Source organism: Eubalaena glacialis, chromosome 3 (genome assembly GCF_028564815.1).
Source record: "Eubalaena glacialis isolate mEubGla1 chromosome 3, mEubGla1.1.hap2.+ XY, whole genome shotgun sequence".
Taxonomy (NCBI): Eukaryota; Metazoa; Chordata; class Mammalia; order Artiodactyla; family Balaenidae; genus Eubalaena; species Eubalaena glacialis.
This window is the reverse complement of record NC_083718.1, coordinates 24,890,857-24,917,547: the sequence shown is the minus strand read 5'-3', so window position 1 is coordinate 24,917,547 and position 26,691 is coordinate 24,890,857. Positions and strand designations below refer to the sequence as shown.

At 53.7% G+C, this 26,691-nt stretch overlaps 1 protein-coding gene across 8 annotated transcripts; it reads right to left on the bottom strand.

Moving 5' to 3' along the window:
* On the bottom strand, positions 1-26,654 carry PSEN2 (presenilin 2). 8 transcript variants are annotated; one of them, XM_061187357.1, is made up of 15 exons: positions 26,577-26,654; positions 25,553-25,676; positions 21,535-21,619; positions 20,930-20,965; positions 20,630-20,762; positions 16,640-16,800; positions 14,398-14,612; positions 12,982-13,123; positions 10,736-10,803; positions 9,816-10,036; positions 8,680-8,778; positions 6,067-6,150; positions 5,595-5,696; positions 2,017-2,135; positions 490-727 (listed from the first exon to the last, which is right to left on the bottom strand). In XM_061187357.1, the coding sequence occupies exons 6-15, from the start codon at positions 16,778-16,780 to the stop codon at positions 572-574; spliced, it is 1,347 nt and encodes a 448-aa protein (XP_061043340.1). In that variant the 5' UTR covers positions 16,781-16,800; positions 20,630-20,762; positions 20,930-20,965; positions 21,535-21,619; positions 25,553-25,676; positions 26,577-26,654; the 3' UTR covers positions 490-571. The 8 variants fall into 8 exon arrangements, 7 of the variants coding, with proteins under 7 accessions (XP_061043345.1, XP_061043340.1, XP_061043342.1 ...); XR_009700576.1 differs by lacking the exon at positions 490-727 and adding an exon at positions 5,083-5,228 and having other exon boundaries at positions 2,045-2,135; XM_061187362.1 differs by lacking the exon at positions 2,017-2,135 and having other exon boundaries at positions 1-727.
* Positions 26,655-26,691: the final 37 nt, after the last annotated feature.

Here is a 26,691-nt window from a genome sequence, read left to right as displayed (position 1 = left end):
TTGCAACAGGATTCGTCTATTTATTGATATTAAGACACTTCCCAGCAGTAACTGCTGTAACAAGGACTCTAAAGGTAATAAAATGATGACAACATCATAGACAAAGCATTGGGAACATTCCTTGCAGAGAATATTGGCTTTTCCTCTCCGGCCAGAGTGACCAGGTGCTACATGCCGTCCCGGGAGTGACCTCCCGGTCCCGAATATATGCGTCCCGTCCTCCGGCTGGGCCCTCAGAGGACTCCAGGCTGTGGGGCGAGGGCAGGGGCCTTCCCCAAGCCCCTCCCACGTCTCGGAACCTTCCACAGCTCCTCTGGACAGATTTCCCGCGTCTCCTGTTGGTGAAGCAAGTGCTCACGAAGAGGTGAGCCACGGCCTGGTGACAAAACCACCAGCACCAAAAAGCTGTCCTTCCTCTTCACAAAGTAAACACAACACTTTTTTATTCTTTTTTTTTTTTTTTTAAGGAAAGAAAAGTCTTAAAAATATATGGCACTAGAGTGTAAAACTGTACAACTGCATCCAGTTACCATTTCTTCCAGCTTCCAAGCCACGGTGCCCAGGCTTCCCCTCAGATGTAGAGCTGATGGGAGGCCAGGGTGTCCATGAAAGGCCGTACCAGGTTGTCTGTGGAGAAGTAGAAGATCAGCCCGAACGTGATGGAGATGGGGAGGGCAGGCAACGCTTTCTTGAACACGGCGAGCAGCAGGAGGGTCAGACACAAACCCTGCAGGACACAAAGGTGAGGGGGTTGGTGGTGACCACGGGTGTGGACGGGGGACGGGGAGCAGTCAGTGATGGTACAGTCCCCGGGTTCAGGAGCCCTGGACACCCTGTCGTCTTCCCTGGTCCTCTCAACAGCTCTGTGAGGTGCCTGAGGGCAGGAGTTCTCACCCCATAGCAACGCCCTGCACATGGACAGCTGAACCAGAAAGCAGGCCTCCTGACCCCTAGAACGGGGCTGCCACTACCAGACTACCTCCCCTGGCTGGCTGCTGCAGGGACGTGTGACCTGATGGTGGGAAGCTTTCCCCACGGGGACGTATATTTATACAAGAACTGGACGGGCTGGACTGAAAGCCAGCAATGTTCTCAGCAGCTGACACCAAGGGAACCAAGATGCCATGTGACCCCCCCCTGGGAAGCAGGCACAGTGGCTGCCTATCCTGTTCCCACCCGAGCCAATGCAGGCAGTGGTCCAGGGTGGGGACAGGGAACCAGAGTGCCTGCCCTATCCCTGGGGGGAGCAGGAATTCAGGGCAGACAATCTGGAAGTGGAGGAGCCTGGGAGTTCACTACCCCATCCCTGACACACACTGGGCAAATACAAAATGTCCAAAGAACTGGAGCCTCAGCCCTAACGTGCCACGTGCCACCCGGGGTTCACCAGGCAGAACACCGAGTGTGCACCGTTCAGAGCCTCCACCTCTCCACTTGCCATAAGACGCTTCCCCACTATGTGTACTGGCCATGTTAAGTGACATACAGGTCTCCAAATTTCACTGCTGGGGTTCAAAGTGATGGGCCCCCGTCTCAAGCCCCAGGAGATCCCATGGGGATTCACAACCCCATGGTGCCTGGGTGGCATGGAGGGAAAACACACAGCCCTGGCTTCAGAGACTCAAGTTCAAATCACAGCTCGGCCCTCACAGCTTTGTGCCCACGGGCCAGGCCCTCAACCTGTTCCGTCTTCTGTAAATCTCAGGTCACCATCCCTGCCTCACAGGTGCCGTGAGACAAATGCACGGAGCTAGCCAAGACCTTGGCACCCGGCGCACAAGCTCAGTAATGTCAGAGCCCCTGGTCACTCCTCCCCTGTGCTGTGCCTGCATCTGTTGATGACCAGAACCTCCTGTAAACCTCGGTCTCATCTTGAGGATCTTCTTGGCAACCCTGCCCAGCCCCTCCAAGGGATGACAGCACCTGAAAATTCCCCTGGGTTCCTGGGCCCCCCACCAGACCCTCAGGGGCCCCATTGCCCAGGGCTGGGCGGGGAGCATCCCCCAGCCCACTCACAATGAGGATGGCCACAAAGCAGGCCAGCGTGGTGTTCCAGTCCCCACTGCCCGTGGCTGCCGCCTTGCCCACCAGCACGCTGTAAAAGATGAAGTCTCCGAGGCCGAGCTTCACGCCCCCTGTGTGGTGGAGACAGAGGGAACCCATAGGTCTCGGAAGCCCCAGGAGGAAGCAGCAGAGAAGGCTGACCCCAGCCAAACAGCCCAGGTTCTCTGCCCAGCCCAGGGGCCAGAGTCCTGAGGAACACAGAGGGCAGATGGGGTAGTGTCACTGCCCAGCTCACCTCACCTGGACTCTGGGACAAGGACTGGCTGCCTTGGAAAAACAGCAGCCAGTGAGAGAAAGGGGGAACCTGTAGCCTGAGTGACTTGCATTCTGGGCTGTGCAAAGCCAACATTTCTGATAACCAAGTGCCAAGCACCAGTTTTACTCGAGTTAAGACAAGAGCGAATAAAATGCATTGTCCGGGGCTGATGGGAGGCTACCCAACTGGGCGCTCAGTTTGAATTATAAATGCTTTTTAGGAAACTTAATTTCACTACTTTCAAGAACACATACAATACCTGAGGTTCTCTGGAGACTCATGTCCCTTAAAAATAGGTAAATGTACACTGCAAATCAACTAAACTTCAATTAAAAAAATAAGTGAACATAATTTGTAACTAGTGTATCCACTACTGATAAGGAAACAAGAGCTTCTAGAATGCTTTCATTTGTTTCCTTTAGTACAACTGCCCTGTATGCTTGTTTATAGGATAATTTTATTCATCACCGGCAATAAAAATGTTTACGAAACAGACTTGAATTGAGGAGGTCTGCATCAAGGAAACATGCTCTGCCCCGTCTGCCCCCCTCGCCTCCCTTCTGGGCTCCAAGCAAGAGGCACCTCACCTTGGTCTGTCCCTTCCTCCACGCCCCCTCTTCTCTGACTTCAGCTTCCTCACTTTGGCTCCTGCCTCGGCACAGAGCAAACACTCCAGTTTTGTCACCTTACAGAGGTGACTTCTCTTGCCGTGCTCTCTCTCGCCGCTACCCCCACTCCTGCTTCCCTGCTCTCTCCCCTCCCTTCTCTCTTTTTTCAATCAGTTCTTTCTCAAAGGAACTGCGCTCACCTCCCAGGCACTTCAGAGATCTGTGGCGGCAGGTCCCACATCCCCCAGCCAACGTGCTCTGGCCAGGCCACCGCCCAGCCCCCGTGGACACCCTCACGCTACCTGTCTCAGCGCCCTGTCCCCTGGCTGGCTACTCCCCGGGGTCCTCCACAAGCGCCCTTCCCTTCATCCCGTAAACGTCACCCACGCTGTCCCTCTCGCTCTCCATTCCGACCCTACACCTTCCCTGGGTACCTTCTGGGGACCCACAGTTCTGACAACATGTATATCCTGGTGACTCCCACTTGGGCCTCCAACCCCGACCTTCCTGAGCATCACTCCCCTTCGTGTGTCTGTGGCGTCTCCATCTGATGTCCTGCAGAGCCTCCCACCTTCCCCCGTCACCCTCCACGCCTCCCTGCCCATCCCTTGCCCAGCCAAGTCCTGCCAGTACATCCCAGGTATGTGGTGGCACCACCTCCTCTCAGCCTGCTGCCTGAGCTGGGCCCTCATGGCTCTTCCTGCACCTGGTCCCCCAGCAGTCTGTGTTCCTTGCTGCTGCCCGGGATCTGTCTGGGATGCAGCTCTGCTCACTTCAATTCCCTGCAACAAACCACTAACGGCTCCCCACAGCCTGCAGGATGAAGTTCGAGCTCCCGTGCGCTGCTCACCCTTAATGGCCTGGCCCCCAGCTGCCTGGGCCACCCAACCGCCCGGAGCTCCGTGAAGGCCTCCTCCTCTCTCATCTGAGCCTTTGCCAGTGCTGCTGTGTAACAAAGAATCTAACTGGCCTTTGTCCCTGGTTCCAGGAGGGAGACCAAATCCTTGGAATTTCCCCAGTAACAGGAGTGTCTTTGTTATTCAGGAGCCCCTTGGATCATTTATGCAAAAGAGAGGATCAGGATGGCGCTGGTCACCAGAAAGACCACGTGGTTATGTGGTAAGTGGGTTGGGACTCTGGGCCAGACCAACCTCTGGGGAGAAGAGGGAGCCTGGAGATGAAGTCCAGTCCCACGAGCAATGTGGCTCTTCATTTGGCTGGTCCTGATTTGTACCCTTTATACTAAAACTGTAATTGTAAGTTTAGTACTTTCCTGAGTTCTGTGAGTCGTTCTAGCAAATTTTCCAACCTGGGGGGGTTGTGGGAACCCCCAGATTTGTAGTCAGTCGGTCAGAAGTGCGGGTGGCCTGGAGACCCCCAGGACTTGTGGCTGGCGTGTGAAGGGAGGGTGGCCTTGTGGACTGTGCCCCGGTGGGATCTGTGCTGACTCCAGGGGCTCAGTGCCAGGCCTGGGCTGCAGCCTGGCAGCCTGTCTGTGGGGTGACTGCCAACTTGTCCTTCCAGGCCCACCTCGGCATTATCTTCTTCCCCATGTCTGCCCTGAGTACTTTATACCTCACCTCCCCCAACCTGGGCTGCTCCCACGGGAACGTCTCAAGGGCAGAGGCTGCCTTAACCCTGCAGCACCTCCCTGTTCCCATGTGCCACCCGGCACATAGTAGGTGGTCCATAAATGTGTGCTGATGGAATGGCTACTTTAATCCCCTTGGGAACACAAGCATATGTTAGAACGTCTCTGGGTGCGTCTTCAAGACGGCCTTCCACACCAGCTCCTCTTGCTCCCCGACACCCTGGGCTCTGCCTGGGGGAGTCTCCACCCCAGCTCCACAGCCCACTGTCAGTCCCCTCACGGAGCCGTGCTGCTGGCGCCGACCTGCCCGGACACTGGGACGCCCTCCGGCCACGCAGGCGTGCACTCCGCCGGCCACAGGCCTGCCCTTCTCCCTCATGGCCCTCCTCCCACGCAGCTCGAAACCCTCCCCCACCCCCACGGCTCCCACGGCTCCCACGGCTCACGGGACACAGACCAGCATCCCCGTTTTGATCCAGAAGGCCCCTCAAGTCCCTGCCTGCCTCCCTGCCCCACCTCTGCACTCGGGTCTCAGCGTCCTGCCTTCACTTGCTCTAACTCACCGTGCCGTCTGCCTCAGGGTCTCTGCTCCCAAGGTCCCCTCAGCTGGAAACGCACCCCCGCTGTGCGTCCCCCTCTCCGAGTTCCAGTGGCTCAGCCTCTGGAGCTCAGCTCAGAAGTTACTTCCTCAGGCGACTTCCTCTGACCCCTTGAAACAGGTCAAGAGCCCCGTCAGTGCTCCCCATCACCCCGTGTTCTCCTTCACGATCCTCTCGGCTCCGGGGAGGGCGGTCAGTGCCCACGCCCGCGTGGCTGCGTCCCCCAGAGCCGCGTCCGCACGACCGCCCCCCAGCGCACAGCGGGCACGCAGCTGGTACTCAGCCAACGTCTGTCACACGCGAGGTGCAGCCTGGGCGTAGAAGTCCCCGCGGCCTGCCAACAAGGCTGCGCCTTTGCAGGCTCCTCGACTTTGCGAAGCCACCTCTGATGTGAAAGGGGCTCCTCCCCTTGCGCCCTCCTCCCCTGACCTCAGGGAGCCCCACCCGGGCCCACGCAGACCATCTGGACACCTTACTTTCCTCCTCCTCCTCCAGCTCCTCCCCCGGGTAGCCAGGCAGGGGGGGCTCAAAGACTTCAGGGTACGAGGGCTCCCCCAAACTGTCATAGGAGTCCTCTTCTGGGTGTCCAGCGTCGTGTGAGCAGAGAGCAAGGGAGAGAGACGACAGCCCGTCAGAGGGTCCTCTGAGCCCAGGGATCCCCTGCCCTCACCATCCCCCTACCCCACCCCACCACGCCCAGCCCGACCCAAAGAGGATTCTCCAGTCCACACAGCAAGGGAAGGGAAGGGAAGGGAGAGGAACGGGGCCGAGGCAGAGGAGCGCGGTCCCACCACACTCGATCCCCAGGGCGTGTGTGTCCAGGGGGGCTGGTCTTCCCACCTGCCCCCCCCGGTCCTCGTGCCTCCCGCAGAGGCCAGGCCAGGATGAGCTGGATGTGGTGAAAAGCCACCCCCGATGATGAGAGGCTGTCAGCCCCCTGATACTCACCCATCTCTGGGTCGTAGGGGAGCTGAAGGGCTCCCTGAGAGGAGGGGTCCAACTTGGCCATGCCCACTGTCCACACCATGGCGGCTGGGGAGGGAGAGAAAGGTCAGGCCTCAGGCAGTACTACCTGTGGCTGCCCCCAGGGCCTGGGAGGCAGGCGGGCCAGTCTGTGTCCCCAGAAAGCCTGCACAGGACCCTCAGTTCCTGTGGGTATTTGCTTATGCCCCACTGTTAGGGGGCCGCTGGGGGTCCAGACTCACTGACCAGGTGTGGGCAGACGAAGCTTCTTCCTATCTTTTTTTGCCTCCTCACAAAAACAATGACAATGTTATTAGTGAACAAGTTTGGTGAACTAATTATGTTTTTGTTTTATTGTGGTAAAAAAACATGTAACATGAAATATGTCATCTTAACCATCTTTAAGGGTACAGTTTAATAGTGTTAAGTATACTCACACTGCTGTGAAAGAGATCTCCAGAACTTTTTTTGTCTTGCAGAACTGAAACGTTGTACCCACTCCCCATCCCCCAGCCCCTGGCAAGCACCATTCCACTTTGTTTCTATGATTTTGACTACCTAAGATACCTCGTATAAGTGGACTCATACAGTATTTATCTTTCTGTGACTGGATTATTTCACTTAGCATAATGTCCTCAAGGTTCATCCATGTTGGAGCACGTGTCAGAACCTCCTTCCTTTTTCAGGCTGAATAATAATCCATTCTATGTATATACCACATTTTACCTGTTCATCCATCCACAGACACCTGACTTGCTTGCATCTCTTGGATATTGTGAATAGTGCTGCTATGAGCATGGGTGCACAAAAATCTGTTCAAGATCCTGCTTTCAATCCTCTTGGGTCTATGTCCAGAAGCAGGACTGCTGGATCCTGTGGTACTAACATGTTCTCTCTCTCTGGCCTAGAAACTCTCTGCTGAACTCGTATCCCATCTCTCCAACTCTCCATCTGAATGTCCATTGAGCATCTCAAACTCAACATGCCCTAAACGCTCTCAACAACTGCCCTCCGACCCGCCCACCAGCCTTCTCCTTCTCAGTAAGCAGCAACTCCATCCTTTTTGTTGCTCAGGCCCAAAAAACTGACAGTAACCTTGACTCTCTTTCTTACAACCTGCACCCCAACCATCAGAAAATCTCGCCAATTCTGTCTCCAAAATGTCTGCAGAGTCCAAGCACATCTCAACGCCTCTACTGCTGCCCTGGGGCCAAATGCCAACATCTCTCTCCCGGATTATTATTCAGCCTCCAAACCTGGCTCCTGCTTCCACTCTTGTCCCTGATACAACCTTCGTGGTCCTGTTAAAACGCAGTCAGGTCAGTCCACAACCTTCCAGTGGCATCACATCTCACTCAGCAATAAAAGCCAAGTCCCCACCATGGCCTAACAGGATCTGACCTCCCCCGCTCCCCGCTGGCGCTCCCCGTTGGCTCCCTCTGCCTGGCCTCGGGGCGCTCCGAGCACACCAGGCCCACGCCCATCTCAGGGCCTTTGCACTTGCCGCTGTTCCTTCTGCCTGGAGTTCTGTCACCAGATATTCCTAAGGCAGGTCTCTGGTCAAATGTCACCTGTGACACAGGGCCTCCTTGACCACCTTCTGTAAAACAGCACCCCTCACTACCCTGGAATCCTTCACGCCCCCCCCCGCTTTATCTTTCTATGGAGCTCTCACCTCCTGACTTATGTTGGCCTGTTGAGTCCCTGTCTGCCTCCCCTCCTAGAATGTAAGCTCCATCAGAGCACAGAGATGGTGAGCGGAAGTCTGACACGGCTCAGTCTTTCCATACACGGTCTCTGCTCATTTTTTAGGCTGTGCCTGGAATGTGCTTTCTCACCCTGGGGCCAGGCCGCCAACGGCTCCCCATGACGAGCTCGGTTCTTCATTTGTATAGAGTGCCAACTCTAGCCATTCATAGACTGTTTCCCAGTGCGCCCTGCAGACAACTGAGCCCCAGAAATTTAGGCTCTCTACGTGAATAACAGAGGGGAGGGCATGAAAACCACAGCGCCGTGAGCTCCCTGAGGCCTGGGACCTTGTGGATCTTGTTTCCATGGCAACCCCAATGCCCAGCACAGCACCCACCACAAAGTATGAATTTGATGCATGTCTGTTGATGCCTTTACAAGTACAAATCCCCGAGTGCACTGGCCCCGAGGCCAGCAGCAACCCCGAGGGCATTCCCTTCAGAGACTTCACTTCAACCAGCCACGAAGCTGTTGAGGCAGCCCAGGGAAAGGTAGGCGCACCCTCCCCCCCCAGACCCCCACCTAAAGAGTCCCTCTCCAAAGTCCCTTATCAGGGGCCTGGAGGGCTGAGGCGGTGGCCTTGGGCTCATGGGAACGCGGCCTGTAGCCACCACGTGCCACTGGAGCTAGGTGGGAGGAAGCTGCGGGGCAGGACCACATCCCCTGGTGCCCTCTTCCTGCTCTGACTTTTCAAGCTTCCTCCTGTCTAAGAGCAAGACACAGCCCACCTTCGTCTCAGAAGGTGGAGCCCTCCTGGGGTCACCGAGGCTGCCTTGTCTCCTTTCGTCAGGGAAAGGGTTAACTATCTCCTCATCACCTCTGAAAGCCATGTACGTATCATATACTCACATGAATATATCAGGGCAGGAAATATGGGCTCGTTTCTCTCCTGGGCAGTTTCTACCAGCATTCTCAGCGGCCCTTTGGGGCACAGCACAGCCACGAGATCTGGGAAAGCAAAGACGCCCTTGGCATGTTAAGAAACACGTTTATTCCCAAGCAGCCCCCAGAGAGGAACCAGCCCTCTAACACCAGGCGTCGGAGCGAGTGTGTCCCAGAGCCCCAGGACGAGGCTCTCGGACCACGCCCTGCTGCTCCAGCAATCCCACCCCCGGGTTTCAGCCGCGATCCCTAGGGCCTGCATTGGCTGGAGCCCACAGCAGGGTCTGAGCGGGGTCTAAACAGGCTAGCTGCAAACAGGGAACTGCTGTGTGCCTCAGAGACCAGAGGATGGGCTTGAAGTCCCACTTCTCTGAACCCCAAATTCCTTATCCTAACAACGTAAGAAGCAGTACTGGTGATGGTTATCACACTAATACAGTCGGCTCTCCGTATCTCTGGGTTCCGTATCCATGGATTCAACCAGCTGTGGATCAAATATATTCAGAAAAATATCCCAGAAAGTTCCAAAAATCAAAACTTGTATTTGCTGCACATCGGCAGCTATTTACATATTGTTTATGTTGTATTATGCATTATAAGGAACCCAGAGATGATTTAAAGTATTCAAGAAGATGTGCGTAGGTTATATGCGAATACTACATCATTTTATATAAGGGACTTGAGCATCCTCAGATTTTGGTATCTGAGGGGGTTCTGGTACCAGTCCCCTGAGGATACCGAGGGACGACTATACTAACTGAAGAGCAGCTAACATTTTGGGAGCTCGTCATTTATCGGTACTGCGCCCAATCTCAGGGTTGGTCTGAGGAACAAATGACCTCCAGTGTGCGAAATGCTTAACGGTGTGAGTGCTCAGGAAACATCTGCTGTTCTTAGGAACCACGTCAAGAGTCATGATTCCACAGAACCCCATTTGTTTTTTTACAAAGGTGAACTTTCTAGAAGGGGGACCATCCAGGCCTCCCGGGGTGGGGGTGGGGAGAGGGGGGACTTCTCAACTCCCATCACCCTTGTCCAGCAGTGAGGACTCAGCCCTGGACGTCGCTCCATGGCCCACCCCTGCAAGCTCATGGCCCACCTACCATACACAGAGATGGCGCCCAGGATGACCCACGCAGACCACTCTGGGAGGTACTTGATGAACACCAAGGCCATGAGCGCGCTGATCATGATGAGATAGGCCTGCTGCAGCACCAAGGGGCCCTTCCAGTGGATGCACACCATGCCCACCGCCCCGAAGTTCCAGACGGTCAGGAACAGGGTGGGGTAGTCCATGGCCACATTGTAGGTCTTGAGCACTTCCCTGCGGGACCACAGTCAAGCCCGTGAGCTGGGAAACTCAGTGGAGATGTTAGACCCTGACACAGTTCAACACCCTTCCATCATTAAGTCCCAGCCTGGGTTCTTCCAACCTCTGGCTTCATTTGCTGACACCTCCTTCCCTGTTTCCATGAGCCCTACATGTAACCACTTGAAAAATTTATGAAACGGTGGGAAGTACCCCAACGTCTCATCCTTGGGCTGGTTCCCATAAACGTGAGCCGGCACGACCTGGAAGACCCTCTGCCTGTGGAAAAGGTCCTTGGAAAAGTGTTCTCTCCTGTCCCTCCAGTCTCTTTGGGCCCCTGGGTCAGGCTGATGTCCCAAATCCAGGGCAAGAGAGATCCCTTTCCCCATAAACTAGGAGGCAGCCAAGCCCAGCCCGAAGATCAGAATGTAAATTTTGAGGGGTTTCTGCCCCTGAACCCACCCCCCGCTGGGGTTCACAGAGAACCTCCTCTGTGATGGCTCTGCGTTATTTGTTTTAAATCAGGAACCAGAAGGAGACGTGTGGCCCAACTCGCAGCTCCACTCCCGTGTCAAGGAGGCCGGGCTCCTGGAGCAGCAACGTGGGGAAGGTGTGGAGACCAAGGGGCGCCCTTCCCTCCCAGGTCCTTCAGGCCCACTCGTACCACAGGGGAGGGCTCCTGAAGGACCCTGTTGGCAACCGGCTGCCACTCACCCAAGGTAGATGTAGGTAAAGAGGAACAGCAGCATCAGGGAGGACACGATCAGCCAGCCGTGGATGAACTAGGTGGAAACAGGCAGCATGACCGCAGGCCCCGGTCCTTGGGACTGACGCCCAGGCCTGGAAACCCTTCTTCCTTAGGCTCCTTCCTCCCTGACTATGTTGGAAGGCGGCCATTGTACAGATAAGGTGGGCACAGAAATTCAAGGAGTTCTCTCCAGGTAACCCAGCAAGCATACGAAGGAGCTGGAGCTCCTTCAGGTCTAAACACCTAGCACTCTACTCGTTCACTTGGAAAGGACACGCCAGGCACATTCCACGCTCTGGAGATAAAGCTGGCAAGGTGTCTGCCCCCAGGGGCTGCAACCCCGTGTGAGGGCAGTGGGACAACAAACACACAGACACATGTTAGCATGAAGTGATAAGGGCTACGAAAAAAACCTTGGCTGGATAAAGTGACAGGAGACCCACTAGGGTGCTACTTTATTAGACAGAGTGGTCAGGGAAGACTCTTGAGGTAGCCAGTTTAGAAGAGTCAGCGCAGGGAGTCACTGCCCACCTGAGGGCCTATAGACAGGTCTTCAGAAAGACACGTTCCTCCTCCCCTGGCCAAATAAGGGAGGGTCAAGGGCGAGGGTGGGGCTGATGCTAAACCAGTCCTTTAGCCAGCCGTCAGCGGCTTGGTGGTCACCGCTACCAGCCTCCCTGGAGGACAGACCCATCAGTCACCAGCTCAGGCCACTGGGGACCTCAGCAGCCACCTGGTATGTCTGCCATGCTGTGCGCACCACCCAAAGGGGAAGGGGCCGCCTCTGGAACGTGCTGACCCTCCCCATCCCACCTGGGCCTGCCCAGTCCACTGTCATCTCCTGCCCGCGTCATGGAGTAAATCTTACTGAACGGAGGGTCGAGCTGCCTCTTAACAGTCCCTGGGAGTGGTCGCGTGACACCTGCTGACCAGAGCGGTGCCAGCTTTTCACTGGCCACGCTCCTTCTAGCTTGTCCTTACGCGTGCTGTATCCTCTCCTCCAAACACAAAGCCCTCTACCCTGCTTCCTGCCATCCACGGCCATCCCTGCCCCAGTTACGAACTCTGCTTTGTTTATACAGGTAGCTATTTATTGAGAAGCTCCAGCTCTCGGACACTCCCCTCCCACCGCTCACCCCCACGGTCACCCCCAGATGGGACGGGGCTCATCCCTCTAGACGGAGCCTCCCCATCTGTCCCTACCTGCTCCACAGATGGCGGCAGCCTAATATCAAGTGCTGCGCACGCCTGTGTGTGAACGGTTTTAAATCAGATAATGTCTAGTTCAACTTCCCTTCAATCTTCAGGGTTTCAAAGCCTTCCTTGGGAGAGAAGCCTGAAACCCGTGCCTAAAAGCTTACGGATTTCTATGGATGATTTGGGCCACGTGGGACTCAACTCCCCTGTTCCTCCCTGGGACTGCCCCGCAGTGCAGGGGGCCCACCCGAACATCTCCCAGTGTTGGAAGACCTCGGCACAGCAGCTGTACATCTCCGGCCGAAAGGGAAATGGTAAAATAAAAATAAACTTGGAGGGGAAGTATCGGGTGAAAGGAGCCTAAAATAGAACATCTCATTTCTTTGGAAGGAGAAGCAAAATAAAATTAACTTCTGAATGTGAGAAATAACCCTATGAACACTGCAAAGAGGAACTAAAGTAAGTGGGATTATGTGTAAGTTCAAAGGACAGGAGTATTAGGTAATCCATGGGGGGGCAGAGGTGGGGTGGGAAAGAGTACAGGCAAACCTCAGCGAGGTTCGGGTTGGGTTCCAGACCACAAGAAAGAGAGTACGCAAGGAAGTGAGTCACAAATTTTTTGGTCTCCCACTGCACGTAAAAGTTAACGTCTATACTATACTGTAGTCTATTAAGTGTGCAATATATAGCATTAGCATTATACTAATTAGTATTAGCAATAGCATTATGTCTAAAAAAATTTTAAAACAGCATTAATTAAAAAATAATACTGTTGCAAAAATGGCACCAACAGACTTGCTCAATGCAGGGTTGCCACAAACCTCCAATTTGTAAAAAACGCAGTGTCTGTGAAGCCCAATAAAACGAGGTATGCCTGCACCAAAAATCAGGGTCTATTTTACAGAAAAAAAATGAACTCTGTTAAAAAAAAAAAAAAAAAAGAGCCAGGGTTGCTGCCAAAGAGGCACTGAGGCATGGCAGGCAGGAGGAGGAGAGCATGCGGACTGGCGCTCACCTTGTAGCAGCGGTACTTGTAGAGCACGACCAGGAAGATGGTCATGATGACAATGACGCTGATCATGATGAGGGTGTTGAGCACGGAGTTGAGGAGGCGCTGGCCCACCGAAGGTGTGTCCTCGGTGAAAGGTGTGTAGATGCTGAGGGAGGGGCAAGGGCTAGGTCTCTGTGCCCTGCCTGCTTACACGCCTCACCCCAAGAGAGCCTGGACCTGCGGGGCAGGTGCCCTGGGCACCCCTGCCCCTCAGCACCGTGCTCTGGTTGCCCTGGCGAGCGCTGCCCGCCATCCCCATGAGCTGCCCTGCCTTCCTGTCTCCTGGCTCCTGACTTTGGCCTATGACTGAGCCGATGTAGCCGCACGGAAGGGCCTGGCTGGCCTCACCAAGGCCTCCCCTGGCCCCCACACCAACTCAACCCTCCCCTGGAAGTGCTTCTCCCTGCTGACCTCAATCCCCAGCTCTGGTCCAGGGAGACCCACCAGTTCCCTACATCCACTTCCTTATCGGCCCCATCCAGCCTAGGATGCCTCCGCCCCTGCTGCTTCCCCTACCCACACCCAGCGTAACCCAGGAGCTGCACAGGCAGCTAATAAACTCAGAAGGCAATTCATTGATCCCTCGCTCTGGACGTAGGGAAACAAACTGCCTGCGAAGTTCTCAAGGTCTCTTAACGTTTTTCACCTGAGCTGCTCTGAGTCCCCAACAGACTACAAGCTTCCTGAGGGCAAGGGCTTCTTTCTCTACTCTTTTCATTAAAAAAACCATAAACAAAATTTAACAAAAACTCCCTAAAAAAAAAAAAAAGCTGTTTAGAGAAGGTACTCAGCAGCAATTACCACAGGGAGGCTGGGGGAGGGGGCAGAGGGAGCCCTCCCATTTTCCCAGGCCGCTGCTTCTGCCTGCGTTTTCTTTATTAAAATAAACAAAATCTCCCGTGCAAGGCTGGAAGTGAGCGAAGAAATCATCTGGTCCTACTTGGTTTACATTCATGGGGATATGAATGAGAGGCCCAGAGAGAAAGCAACTTGCTCATGGTCACGCAGTGACGGGTGGTACAGCCACACCCGGGACGGACAGCTTGCCTCCTGCAGTGAGACCCAGCGTGCCGGAGCACTGCCCGGAGGGTGGCAGGTGTTCCTCTAAGCCCTTTACGTGGATTAACTCACTCAATTCTCCTGGTAACCTTGTTATCAAACCCATCATACAGATGAGAAAACTGAGGCCGAGAAAGGTTAGGAATGTGCCCAGGCAGGTCACACAGCCAGGAGGCAGTGGACGGACCAGGGTGTGGACTCAGGCAGCTCCTCGGCCCTGCTCTTCACTGCTGGCATGGGGCCACAGGTACAGTGGCCAACACAGGCTGCACTCCCCTCCCCCAGCTCCTCCTCCCCTGCCCCGCCAAGCCCCCAACTCACAGCTGTCCATTCTTCTCCGTGTAGAAGCGCACGGACTTGATGGTGGCCACCACCACGATCATGCACAGCGTGACAGGCACAAATAGCATGATCACGTGCTTTGCCCCATATTTCAGGGTCAGCTCCTCCTCCAGGCCTGGTGGCCGCCCGGGGACCCCGCTGCAGGCGTAGCGGTCAGGGTCCTCCTCATGGTCCTCCTCGCTCTCCTGGCCTCTCTGTGGGAAACCACGCTGTGAGGGCCACGGAATGCCCCCCCCCGAGGCCTTAGCGACATAGTGCATGGGTGTTTTGGAACCGGAAACGAGAAGTTTGAATGTTGCTTTCCAGATGTAAGAACCAGTCTATGGGCTGTAGTTTAGATGTGGGAGTGGTGGAATTGCAGGACATTTGAAAAGTTTACGAGGACAACGAGAGATTTAAGTTGGCGCTGACCACCACAGATGCAGGAAGGGAGGCCGCTTTGCTGTGGAAGAGGACGGTCTGCAGAATGGGTCTGGAGCATGTCTAAAGATCCGTCCCCTCCCTCAGTATAGGGACTCAGGATGCCACTCAGTTCTGTTCACATGGCCACACTAATTTGGCAGGCCAGGTGATAGGAGGAGGGCAGAAATTAAACACTGTTGGTTGAAAAATCACAAACTAGAATGGTCAGCACACATGGGGACGTGGGGACTCTCTCTGATTGTGAATACGACACTGGGAATTTGCAGAGGAAGAAATTACTTTGAACTTTTTGCACCCCGCCCCGCCCCCCAAAGCAAGCATGCAAGATTTGCAGCTCTGAAGCAAAGAGGCTAACTGGGCATCAAGCATCTGGGAGGATCTGGGTTATGTATAAATGAAGAGGCAGCGAAGGAGGACAGGATGCCTGGGCTGGCACACACTGATCTGCAAGGATTTGTTTTGGAATTGTGGCAATTCAGGATCATTAGCTGCTTTGTTAATTACATTAACAGCCAAGACAAAGCCAAATGAAACAAAAATCAAAAGTGGCTGTTGTTTGGTATCAGTTCTTTGCAGAGAGAATTCCATCTATATATTCATCTGAGAAAGAAAGGAAAACTGTTAATGAACAGCAACTGAAATAGCTGAAATGCACAAGAACTCCAGGAGATAAAAGACAAAGCAACTAGCAAGAAACGGGCTAAGGAGTAGCTGTGCAGTGGCCTTGAGCTGGTGAGATCTCTCTCAGAGCCCAGAGGAGGATAGGAGAAGTGAGCTCAAGTTTCAGCAAAGGGAAATAAGGCTGGCTGGAAGAAAAAATTACTATAATGGGCAAAACGAAGAATGGAATTTAGGCAAATTCAGATGTTGCTTTACCCTGATGAGAAGGGAGGTGGCTTGGCTAGATGACTCTCCCAAGTATATCCTCCACTTCATACTGTTACAATCTCCTGCCCTGCGGGCTGCAGAGGTAAAATCGCAGTGCAGCCCACCCCTCCTGCTGTGGGCTGAATGTTTGTGTCCCCCAAATTCACATGCTGAAGCCTAACTCCCAATGTGATGGTGTTAAAAGGTATGGCCTTTGGGAGATGATTAGGTCACGAGGGGGGAGCCTTCACGAATGGGATTCGTGCCTTATAAAAGGGGCCCTAGAGAGCTCCCTCACCCCTTTTGCCAGGTGAGGACACAGAGAGAAGACAGCTGCCTATGAACCAGGAAGTGGGTCCTCACCAGACATCAGATCTGCCGGCACCTTGATCTTGACTTCCCAGGCCCCCAGAACAGTGAGAAATAAATTTCTGTTGTTTATAAGCCACCCAGTCTATGGTATTTTTGTGATAGCAGCCTGAATGAACTAAAACACATCCCCAGCTCAAAAGTCAAACATGAATCAGGTAACCTCTTGGTGACCATGTCTGGCCATCTACCAAAAAGGTTCCCTCTAGCAGTTTCCTCCTACCATCCTTTCGTCTCTGCGCTGCCTGTCCTGGCATCCAAACTCACTCTCAGGTTCCTGTGGAAATAGTAACCTGCACTAGGAAGGTAAACCTAAGGGGCAGGGCCAGGATGGAGAGAATCACTCAGTCCATTGCGGAGTCGATCTGTAATAGGCCGTGTCTGTGCAGAGTCTACTCTCAAGGCTTCACAGACCTAGGATCCACCATGGTGGGCCACCCGCCCTTTTGGCCAATTCTCACCTTTACTTTCCCCTCCCTCCCACATCAGGGAATGCCTGGTTTCTGGCCATTAGGACCCCAGGGACCTGTCCGGAGGCCTTGGACTGCTGGTGGGAACCTACCCACTGGGCGGCACCCTCTCCGTTCTCCAGGCCCTGCCTGCCTTCCTGGCAGGAGCGCGGCATGGGGCTCTCGGCTGACATCAGGGACGTCCGCTCATCACACACTTCTTCCTCGCTGTCAGAGGCCATGAATGTGAGCATGACCCTACCTCCGAAAGTGCCTGGAAAAGGAGCACAGGGGACCTCGTTCCACTCTCCTGCGAGGCAAAGGCCGCGGAGGGTGAGAGGCGGCCTTAAGACCTGCACACAGGTCCTGCCCGCAATGACCACCCAAGACGCGCTTGTCAAAGGACTGCTATAAAGCAACAGTCCCCAGGAGCCACTAATGAGGCTGCAGCAACCTCGAGAGGGACTGGCTAGAGGAGATCCAGGCCACAGGGGGCAAAACCCCCAACGAGAAATGTCAGAGCCACTCCAAACTGTCAGCACACTCACTCATTCAATCAACAAACATCTGTTCAGCACCTATCGTGTGCCAATGACACTTTTGTCGTAAAAAATTAAAAACCAACCATCCAATGTGACAAATTATATAATCCAGGTGTTCACCAAGAGGTACAGAAGCACAAAGAAGGGACTAAAACGCAGAGATCAGGAGTGTTTTCTGGAGAAGATAACATCATTTGATGGAGACAGATTTTCCCAGGTGGGAGGGAATGGCAGAGGGCATGAAGAATGTTCCAGCCTGAGCCCAGCACTGCCGGGGTTGGGGTGGTGATGCTGTGGAGGTGTGAAGGGTCTCTGGTGCCAAGTTCAGGAGGTGTGCTTCATCCCCCGAGGACAGAGGTGACAGATCAGATCTCTGGTTAGAAATATCAGTCTGGCCACTGACTGAAAAAGGAGTAAAAAGAAGGAAAGGTGACCTCCCTGGAGACAATTGTGGGAAGTGAAGAGGGCCTAAGGTGGCAAGAATGGATGGGAGTAAGGACAGAGAATCCAGAAAGGGTAGGAGGTAGACAGACAGGACCAGATGTGGGGGACAAAACGGGACAGAGTCCAGGACTACGGCCAGATAGGGAGTAGGATGGGGGAGGCGGGAGAACAAGGTTTCAGAGGAAAGACTGTGAATTTGATCCAGGAATCTGCTGAATGTAAATGGGTTAAAAGGGGGAAGATGCCTGGGAGGCAGCTGAGTGCCCGGGCCTGAGGTGGAGGGGAGGGAGATGAGAGTCATGAGTTTACAAGTGGCGGCCACGGGAGCAGTGAGCTGAGACCACGAGAGGCGAGCGTGTGTGTGTGTGTGTGTGTGTGTGTGCGCGCGTGTGCTGGGGAAGTACAGCTGAGCGTGGGACCCACAGAAAAAAACAAGGCTGAAGGGACCATACGGGAGGGAGCCTGTCCCCCGGGACTGCTGTGCCGCAGTGGTGTGGACAGGGCAGCACCACCGGGAAGCCGGGGCAGCCCGAAGCCCTACCAACATCCTGGGCAGGTCAGCTGGGCTAGCAGCAGGGCCAGCTCCCCCAGCACCTGCTTCCTGGGACCCTCGGGCAGCCTCACGCCACTCGGCACAGTCAGGTCTGCTCTCAGCTCAAAGTTCATCTCCACGTCAGTTGCCCCCAAGAATTTATGATTTTCAAGTGGAGCAGGCAGGTTCCTTCTACTGAGTCAGCCCCAGTTCTGTTCAGCTTGGCAGGGTCCGAGGCTGCTGCTTTCTTTGAAGACAGTGCCCCAGGCCGTGGCCTGGATTACTCCCAGCTGGACTTCAACTCCATCCCCAAGTACAGGCCCACGGCAGAGCCTGACTCTGCTCACCTCACGGACTCGGGCCCTCACAGAAGGCTCCCCCATGGCTCTCACAGGGATTTCAGAATGAACAAGCTAAGCTCCCCAGGGCTCAGCAGAGATAAGACAAGCACAGGAGTGACAGCAGTAGTGACATGAGTAGGAAGTAAAGTACAGTAGCTGCCAGGAGGGGTGACGAGGGCGCTGTGCTACTGCAGTTATGACTAAGGCGGGGCGGGCGGGGGGAGTCTACCAGCTGCCGGGGGCAGATGTCTCAGATCTCCAGGAGAAAGAGCGACGTGAAACGGGCCTCGAAGGTTAGGAATATCTTGCCAGGCAGAGACTGAAGGAGGTGGGGCACCTGGAAGTAGCCTGGTAACTAGATGGTGGGATGGGTGACCGGATGGGGCCGATCCTGACAACAGCCAGCAGGCTGATGTGGCTGAAGCGTGGGGACCAGGGAGGCAGCGGTGGGAGGTGGGACCATCCCAGGGAGGGGCGTGGAGGCCTGACCGGGGAGGAGGAGCTGAAGCTAGCAGAGCGGGCCAGCCAGGGTTTTGGTGCTGAAGAGGGCTGTGACCAGAGTGCACTTTGTGGGAGCAGAGGGCCAGCTGAGCCCTCCTGCCTCTTCCCGGGAGCCCCCAGGACTAGTGTGGCCTAGGGCCCAGGAGGCGGATCTGCTCCTCAGCGCCCAGACCTGGGACCAGCAGAGTCTACCTAAGAGCCCAATTTGAGGGGACATGGCTTTGCAGCCCCACAGGCTGTGAGACCTTGGGAAGGTCTTAGCTTCCTTCATCTACAGTAACGGTAACGAAAGAAACTACTTAATGGAGACCCAGGAGGGAAAACTTCAAAGCGCTCCTCCTCTGCAAGGCGGGGCCCCGCCAGATAAATCCCAAACAGACACCTGCCTGGACCCAGGAGATCCCCTCGCTGCCCACTCCGGCAACGGTGAGTCCATCCTTACTCAAAAAGGGGTACCCGCACACAGAGCTGGCTGCATTTCTTCAAGCTAAACCAGGACATTCCAACTGGAGCAGTGCAGTGGCTCTTTCCATACTTTATTCTGTAGCACGTCAGATTTGTCTGGGGTGTGAATTAATAATTTAGTTACGATCTCACTCCTTCTATTCTTCCCACGCCTCTGGAGGGCCTGTGATTTGTCTTTACCATGACTGGAGGGGCAGATCAGGAGTCCCTGCATCTAAACGGCAGGGCTGCACTCCCAGGGCAGAGGGCAAGCTCACCCTTCAGAACCACAACAGCTGCAGCATCCTGGCTGCCTCTTCCCCTAGTAGGGAAATGGACAAACAAGGAGTGAAGATGCTTCTTGGAAGGAGAAAGGGAGCTACGGGGCGGGTGCGGATATAAAAGCACGGGACCCGGATCAAGAAAAGTCCTTCCAATTTCCATTTCTTCAGCCAGTCACCAAATCCCAGGAAAGCACTTCTGCCTCCCAAAGTCTGTGAAGGACGCACCCAGGGAGAGTGAGCTTAAAAAAGGACTGTATCCCTTCCATGCGGCGTTGCATTGCACAGAGGCCAGGAAGTCAGAAAACTACAAAACATGCTTTTCCATCCCCACATGTAATTCATGGCCTCCTCACGAGAAAACAAATGCTCCCTGAGCAGATTCCTTCCCTCCTTGCGCTCTGCCCAGGACTCCCAGAAAACCAGGGCACAGAGGGGCTGCAGCAGGGAAGAGGTGGTCTTGGCTATGGCTCTAATCGCAGCCCTCTGGGCCTGGTGGTCATGAGCCCAGGTGGAGGTGCCTCTCGGAGCTCCTAGCACCTGAGGGCATGGCTTAGGACTTTCAGAAAGCTGTAAGATGCTTGAGATGCTGTTTCTCAAAGTGGTCCAGGCCACCTGAGGAGTGGTGACAGAACAGCTGCTGAGCACTCACTATGCACTAAACACAACAGTCAGGTACGAGGTACTGCTATCCTTCTCCATTTCACAGATGAGGAAACAAGATTTAAAAAGTGATAGGTTCAAAGTCATCCTTGGACCTAGGTAGTCAGGTTCCGGGCTCTTAAACGCTACGCTAGGGTGCTTATTTAAAATGCAGATCCTAAGTTCCATCCTGGCCAAAGGTCCAGGGATCTGCATTTTGAGATGATCCCTGGGCAATTCTTAGGCTGGTGTTAGACCTTCCCTGGAGCTGCTGCCGAGTAACCAGATGCCCCAGCCAGGGCCCAGGCTTGGTACTAGAAGTGCCCAGTTACAGTTCCCCTCCCTGTCGCAGGGGCGGGGCACCTCGCTCACCGACCTTGGCACACCTACTGCTCTGCACAACTTGCTCGCTGAATGGGGGCGTGAAAGAACGAACCGTCCTTTCTTCTGAATACCCTGTGCCCGGTCAGAGAGCCACTGCGGAGGCAGATGAGCAGGAGCTTTTCAGACTAGGAGAAGCACAGGGGGAGAAGAGAGTGGTCTGGCTGAAAATGTCCCCAAGCAATGCCCACCTCGAAGGAGGGTGTGGTAAAACTGGGGCTCAAGCATCGCTGGTACAAACTGGACCAGCCTTTCTGAAGGCAGTAAAAATCGAGGGCTTTAAAAACATTCATACCTTTTGATCCTGAAATGCTACTTCTTGGAATTTGTCCTAAGAAAATAATAAAAGATTTACATAAAAACATGGTTGTTGCAGTCATTTATAATTTTTTTTAAAAAAGCGAAAATGACCAAGATGCCTGACTCTGTATGATAATACATCCATTTGATGGGGTCTAACATATGACTACTAACGATCTCACTTCAAAGAATATTTACTAAAAAAAAAAGAATATTTACTAACATAAAAAAACAAGATGTTAAATCTAATAGATATAAAACTTGACATACATAATTATCTGAATTGTCTTAGAAAATGCATGTATATGAAGGATTGGCAAGAAATATTACAAAACATTAAAGGTGGTTATCTTTGGATAGTGAGATTGTGGGTGATACTTTATATTTTTCTGCATTTCTCAAAGCTTCTATAATAAACATGGATTGTGCCTGGCGTTTTTTGTAAAGCTATTAATTTTTTAAAGGGAAATAACAAGTATCAACATTCAGACAGATTTTCTTCCATCCCGCCTTCTCCCACATCCTCTCTCCCTGGACTGGGGGGGGAACAGATGGACTCAGGAAGCCGCTTTTACACCTTCTCCTAACCCCTCTTATTACCTGGTTCCTGAAGGAGAACAGAGCAGCTGGGATGTACTCCTTTTGCTTCTAAGCTGGAATTGAAGACTGATGATACTCTGCAATCCTTGGAGGGAAAAATCACCACTCAAATGTATGCAGATAAACAACCTTCTTGCTAGATGTTTGTCCACATCAGAGCACCAGTGACGCCAAGAACTCCTGCGGGGAGGCTGACTCACAGGCAGGTGCTGGTGGGACTGGGTGACTCTCCTACGGCTGATGTCAAATCCTATCAACCATACAGCAACCGGCTCTCCGTTCTCTCTGACGGAGCAGCGGGAAAATGCAGAGAAGCTAATGGGAGGAACAGGTGCCTAAGACTGCATTCTGGAAACCCTTCCCAGAACAAAGTACTGTGGCTGAAAGCTCCTTGGATTAGGATGTAAAATCAAACATCCAAAGAAGCCACTGCTCATCCCCCCCCCCCCCATTAATCAGCTGAATGGGATCCAAATGGTGAATGAGCCAAACCAAGGGAGTCTGACCCAGAGAATTTCCCCAACCTTGCTTATGTCAGCAGTTCCTGCAATTATTATAGAAACCCTGGTGACCCAATTTCCTCAACCTGATTTTCATTTCAGAAAAATGCAAAGGTTTTGACCTTAAAATTTAAGGCCAATGGACCTAAGTAGGAAATCGATTCCTACCTAAGTAGGAAATTGATCTTTAAATGCCATAGCAAACACTAGTGCCTCATGCAAAAAGATGGAAATTTCGGCTCCAAAAGAAAATTGGGAGTCACTGCACTTAAGACAAACAGGTGGTCAGCAGAGAAAGGCTTGGATCCGGGTACTTGTTTTCTTGTTTTCGCAGGCCTAACTGAACAGTGCCCCTCACTTTCTTTCATTATTGAAGGATAGTTGACTTCCAATATTACAGTATTTTCAGGTGTACAACATAGTGACTTGATAGTTTTATAGATATTCCATATAACGTTATTGTAAAATATTGGCTATATTCCCTGTGCTGTACATTACATTCTTGTATCATTTATTTTATACATAGTTGTTTGCACCCCTTAATCCCCTTCCCTTATCTTGCCCCTCCCCGTTTCCTTCTCCCCACTAGTAACCACTGGTTTATTCTGTTGGTCTGTTTCTGTTTTGTCACATTTGTTCATTTTATTTTTCAGTGCTCCCTCAAAGAGGGTGGCATTGGTTTTAAATGGGCCTCTTTCTATGGTCACACGGCTACTTCACAGAGCTCCCATGACCCCTGGGGTGTTCCCTGCCTTCCGTCATACCAGGGAAGAATTTCCTGAGCTGAGGAAATTCCCTTAGAAATTCCCACAGCTTGCCTGCCTGTCTCCCCCCACCATGTACTGGCCCTGGCTGACCTTCATCCATCTGTCCATCCACCCTGCCCATACTCTGATGCACATCACTTGCCAGATGGCTCTCCCCAGCACAGGGAGGTGGCCTCGGCCGGAGCCAGGGCCTGAGTCCCACAGGGAGGCCCTGAAGTCCCACTCCGGCCTCCCAAGTCACAGGCCCCAGGCGACCCTATGGGGCCTCCTGAAACCTTGACCCAGGCTCTAGATTTACCTCTGTCTGCCCTTTCCTACTCAGAAGTTCCCAGGAAACATTTTCTCTCATTTCCTGAAGGAGCCTGGAAAAGGGGCGGTTTGGAAGTGGCAGAGGGAAGCTGTGAAGGTAGCCATCGTTGAGTAGGGCCCAGAAAAAATTGTGGGTTTTTGTTTGTTTGTTTGTTTGTTTTAATGAGGAGCAGTAAGCCAGTGGTCAAAAGCTGAGCCTTAGAAACGGACAGAGTTCAAATCAGCTAGCTGACTGATGCAAACCACACGCTGCAACAAGTGGCCCGCACACTCGGGCCACTTCACATGGCCCCTGTCCCCTTCTGTAAAAAGCAGGATAGGCACACTTTGCAAGATTCCTGTAAAAACTAGAGATAATGTGTAAAGTGTCTGGCACAAAGCTCAGTAAACGGTAGTTATAATGAAGATGAAATAAAGGCAGGGGACTCAGTGAGAAAGGATAACAGAAGCCTGTTGATGGCCCTCTTGGAAAGCTACGATCTGCTAAACCACCAAACACATGAGTTGAGCACCAAGGTCACGCCTCATCCAGGCCCTGGGTGTTTCCACTTTAGCCCCAGCCCAGGGCACGCTGGCAATATGAACATTCTGTCAAACAAAAGGGCAAGTCCGTAGACTGATGTCAGAGCTGGCAAGGACCTTAAAGGCCATCCGGTCAGCACCCCATTTTCCATTTAGGGAAACTGAAGCCCAGAGGGACAAAAGGACAAAAGGTTAAGGGCCCATGACCAGAATCCACAGTTACAGCTCAGGTCTCCAAATTACCAACAAGGAGCTCTTCCCTGCTGCTCAAAGTACTTGTGAGGGTCACATACTCAGTGGCCCAGGGCCATAGTCACACAGGTAGCCTACAAAACACAGACGAGGTCAGGATATGTCTCAGCAGATACGGTACCGCAGAAAGTGAGCACCCTTTAATTTTTCTTCCCACTGCTCCCGAAGACTGTATTTTAGCAAAGACAAATGAGCAACCCATTCTCCCAGGCAACAAAGAAACTGGACAGAAATGATCTCCCTCCCTCACATCTGGTCCTCCCTGAGGATCAATTTGAAATTACTGTTCCCCAGACTGTAATAACACAGCAGCCTCACCACCTCCAGGTCAAGAAGCCAACACTGACTACACAGGGCTTGAAGCCCACGTCAGATCCAGCCAGCTCAAGGTGCGGAGAACCTCTCAGGCCCTGGCCAGGGGCAGTGTGGAGGGTGTGCCAGCCTCAGAGCCCTTGTATTCCATCCCCAGCCCCACCCCCAGCTGCTGCAGTCCAGGAACAGGTGGAAATACTGGCAGAAACATTTGTTGTCTTGCCAGTCCCCAACTAAACAGTGTCTAAAAGTCAAATCAACAGCTGAAAAACAGCCAAACATGTCTTCAATAGAAACATAATGTGACCTACACACACACTGCTTTGGTTTCTTTATAAAAAAATTTTTTTTTTTTTTTTTTTTTTTGCTTTGCCAGGTAGCTGCTAATGGAGACCACATAACAATGTCCTGGGCGGTAGTGCAGTGACATGGGTAGGGCATGAGTGTGGGAAGTCTGCTGTGCAAAAACTCAAAAGATGAGACACAGCCAGCTGGGTTCAAATCCTGGTGCTCACAGTCACGGAAGCCACACAACAGGACAAGCCGCTTGTCTCCCTGAACCTCAGTTTCCCCTTCTGTAAAAGGGTAAAACTAAGAACGGCTTCAGTGTGACTGACGCTCTTAAGACAACTGTGACAACTACTGTACAAAATGGCTTTTTATTGTATATGACAAACATAAGTTATGTTATTGTCATTATTATCATCAGTGACTTAGAGAGAGGCCAAGGTAGGTGGGAGCCTCTCATTTGGCAAAGCCCGGGGGTGCAGCGGGGCTGTGAGTAGCCACAGAGGAGCTGGGGGAGAGGGGCGACGGGCCCCCGGGCACATCTGAGCGGCAGCCCCTGGCCACGCTCTTCCTTGTCCTCCTCTTCCTCAAACAGACAGGCTCAGGGCATTCACCTCCCATGCAGGCACATGTCAGACTCTAGACTTGGTGCACGGATACTTCAACACCAAACGATACAGAATTTTTCCTAAAAACCTGACACAACATCCATCCCACTCCACAGCAACATTCCACCAAGCCACCCACCTCCAGCCTCTGCCCTGAATGCTCCCCCTCGCACACCCAGGGCACAAACCTGGATGGCCTGCCTGATGGGTGGCTGAAGCTGCAACTCTGAGCTGGAGACAGGACCCGAGGCCCTTTCACCAGCCAGGCTCAGAAAACACCGCTGCTAACACATTTCCCTGTCCCACACAGCCACATTCACACAGAGGGGAACCTGAGGCTCACACACCAGAAGCAGCTTATACGAAGCCTTTTAACTACTGCCAAAGGTCTTGGCTGAAGTCCTTGGAGACTCAGGTGTCTACAGAATGGGGTCTATGTAGAAGTCAGGGGCATCCATACCGGAAGCCGGGGTCTGTACCGATCAGTTACTCTCAGGACAGGCTGGCAACCCAAGCTGTCAATTTTGGGTCAAGTTGGCTCTGCAATTGTTCTGGATGGGATGGATGCCTCTCAGGTTCTCCGTCTGTAAATGAGGATGCAGGTACTGCACCAATCCACAGTTCGTACCGTAAAAAGGGAATACTCATTAAATCACAGACGGGGGCATTTCATCCAACTGTCAAAGGGCTGAGGTCTAGTCCCAGGGTTGGACAACAGAACTAGAGTCCAGGACAACGGGTTCTAAGCCTGGCTCTCATATATCCGACCTGCGTGACCTTGAACAAAGTCACTTTAGCTCTGTGGGCTGAGTTTCTTCACTGATAAAATTTGGGGTGGGAACTAGCTTCTGTTTCGGGCTTCTTCAGCTTCAAAAGCTAGATTCTGCGAGTCTCCTCGCAGCTGTAAATGCCTGATAAAACGGCCAAATACCGCTGATAACGAAACTGGGGTCTCCAAGCCCGGACCTGAGGTCCTGTTCCTCACGTACGCGGGAAGACCTCCGCCTCTACTCCAGCCCCCGCCAAGCAGTGCCCGGGCCGGGTGCCACAGGCCGGCAAGACTGGGCGCCCATTAGGTGCCAGCCAAGAGGGAGGAACACAATGCCGCGTCCGCACGCCTTCGAGACCCACGTGCACTGCTCCTTTAAATGCCCCAGCCCTTTAACAGCTCGCACCGCGCCCACCCCGGCGGGGGCTCCGGCAGCCGGGTGGACCGGGCCCTGCTGAAGGCCCAAGGCCTGGGGCCCCTCCCCGCGCTCCTTCCACTCCCCAGTTCCGGGCCGGCCCCCATAGCCGCTGTCCCGGCGCCCTCCCCTCCCCGGCCGCTGGGGCCGCAGCCCCGGAACCCGCCAAGGGGCCGCGACCGGCCGCCGCAAACGGCGTGCGGAGGGCAGGGCCCGGCAAGCGGGTTGCGGCTCCACCCCGTGCCCTTCGAGCCGCGGGCGACCGGGCCGCGACCCGCGCGCGCGTTCCAGCCCGCTCACCTGCTCCGCCGCGGCGCTCCGGCAGTGTTTACGCAGCTGGCAGAGCGCCCGCCGGACCCGGCGCCGGCGCAGACCCCGCCCCCGGCCCGCCCCGGTCCCGCCCCCGCCCCGTCGG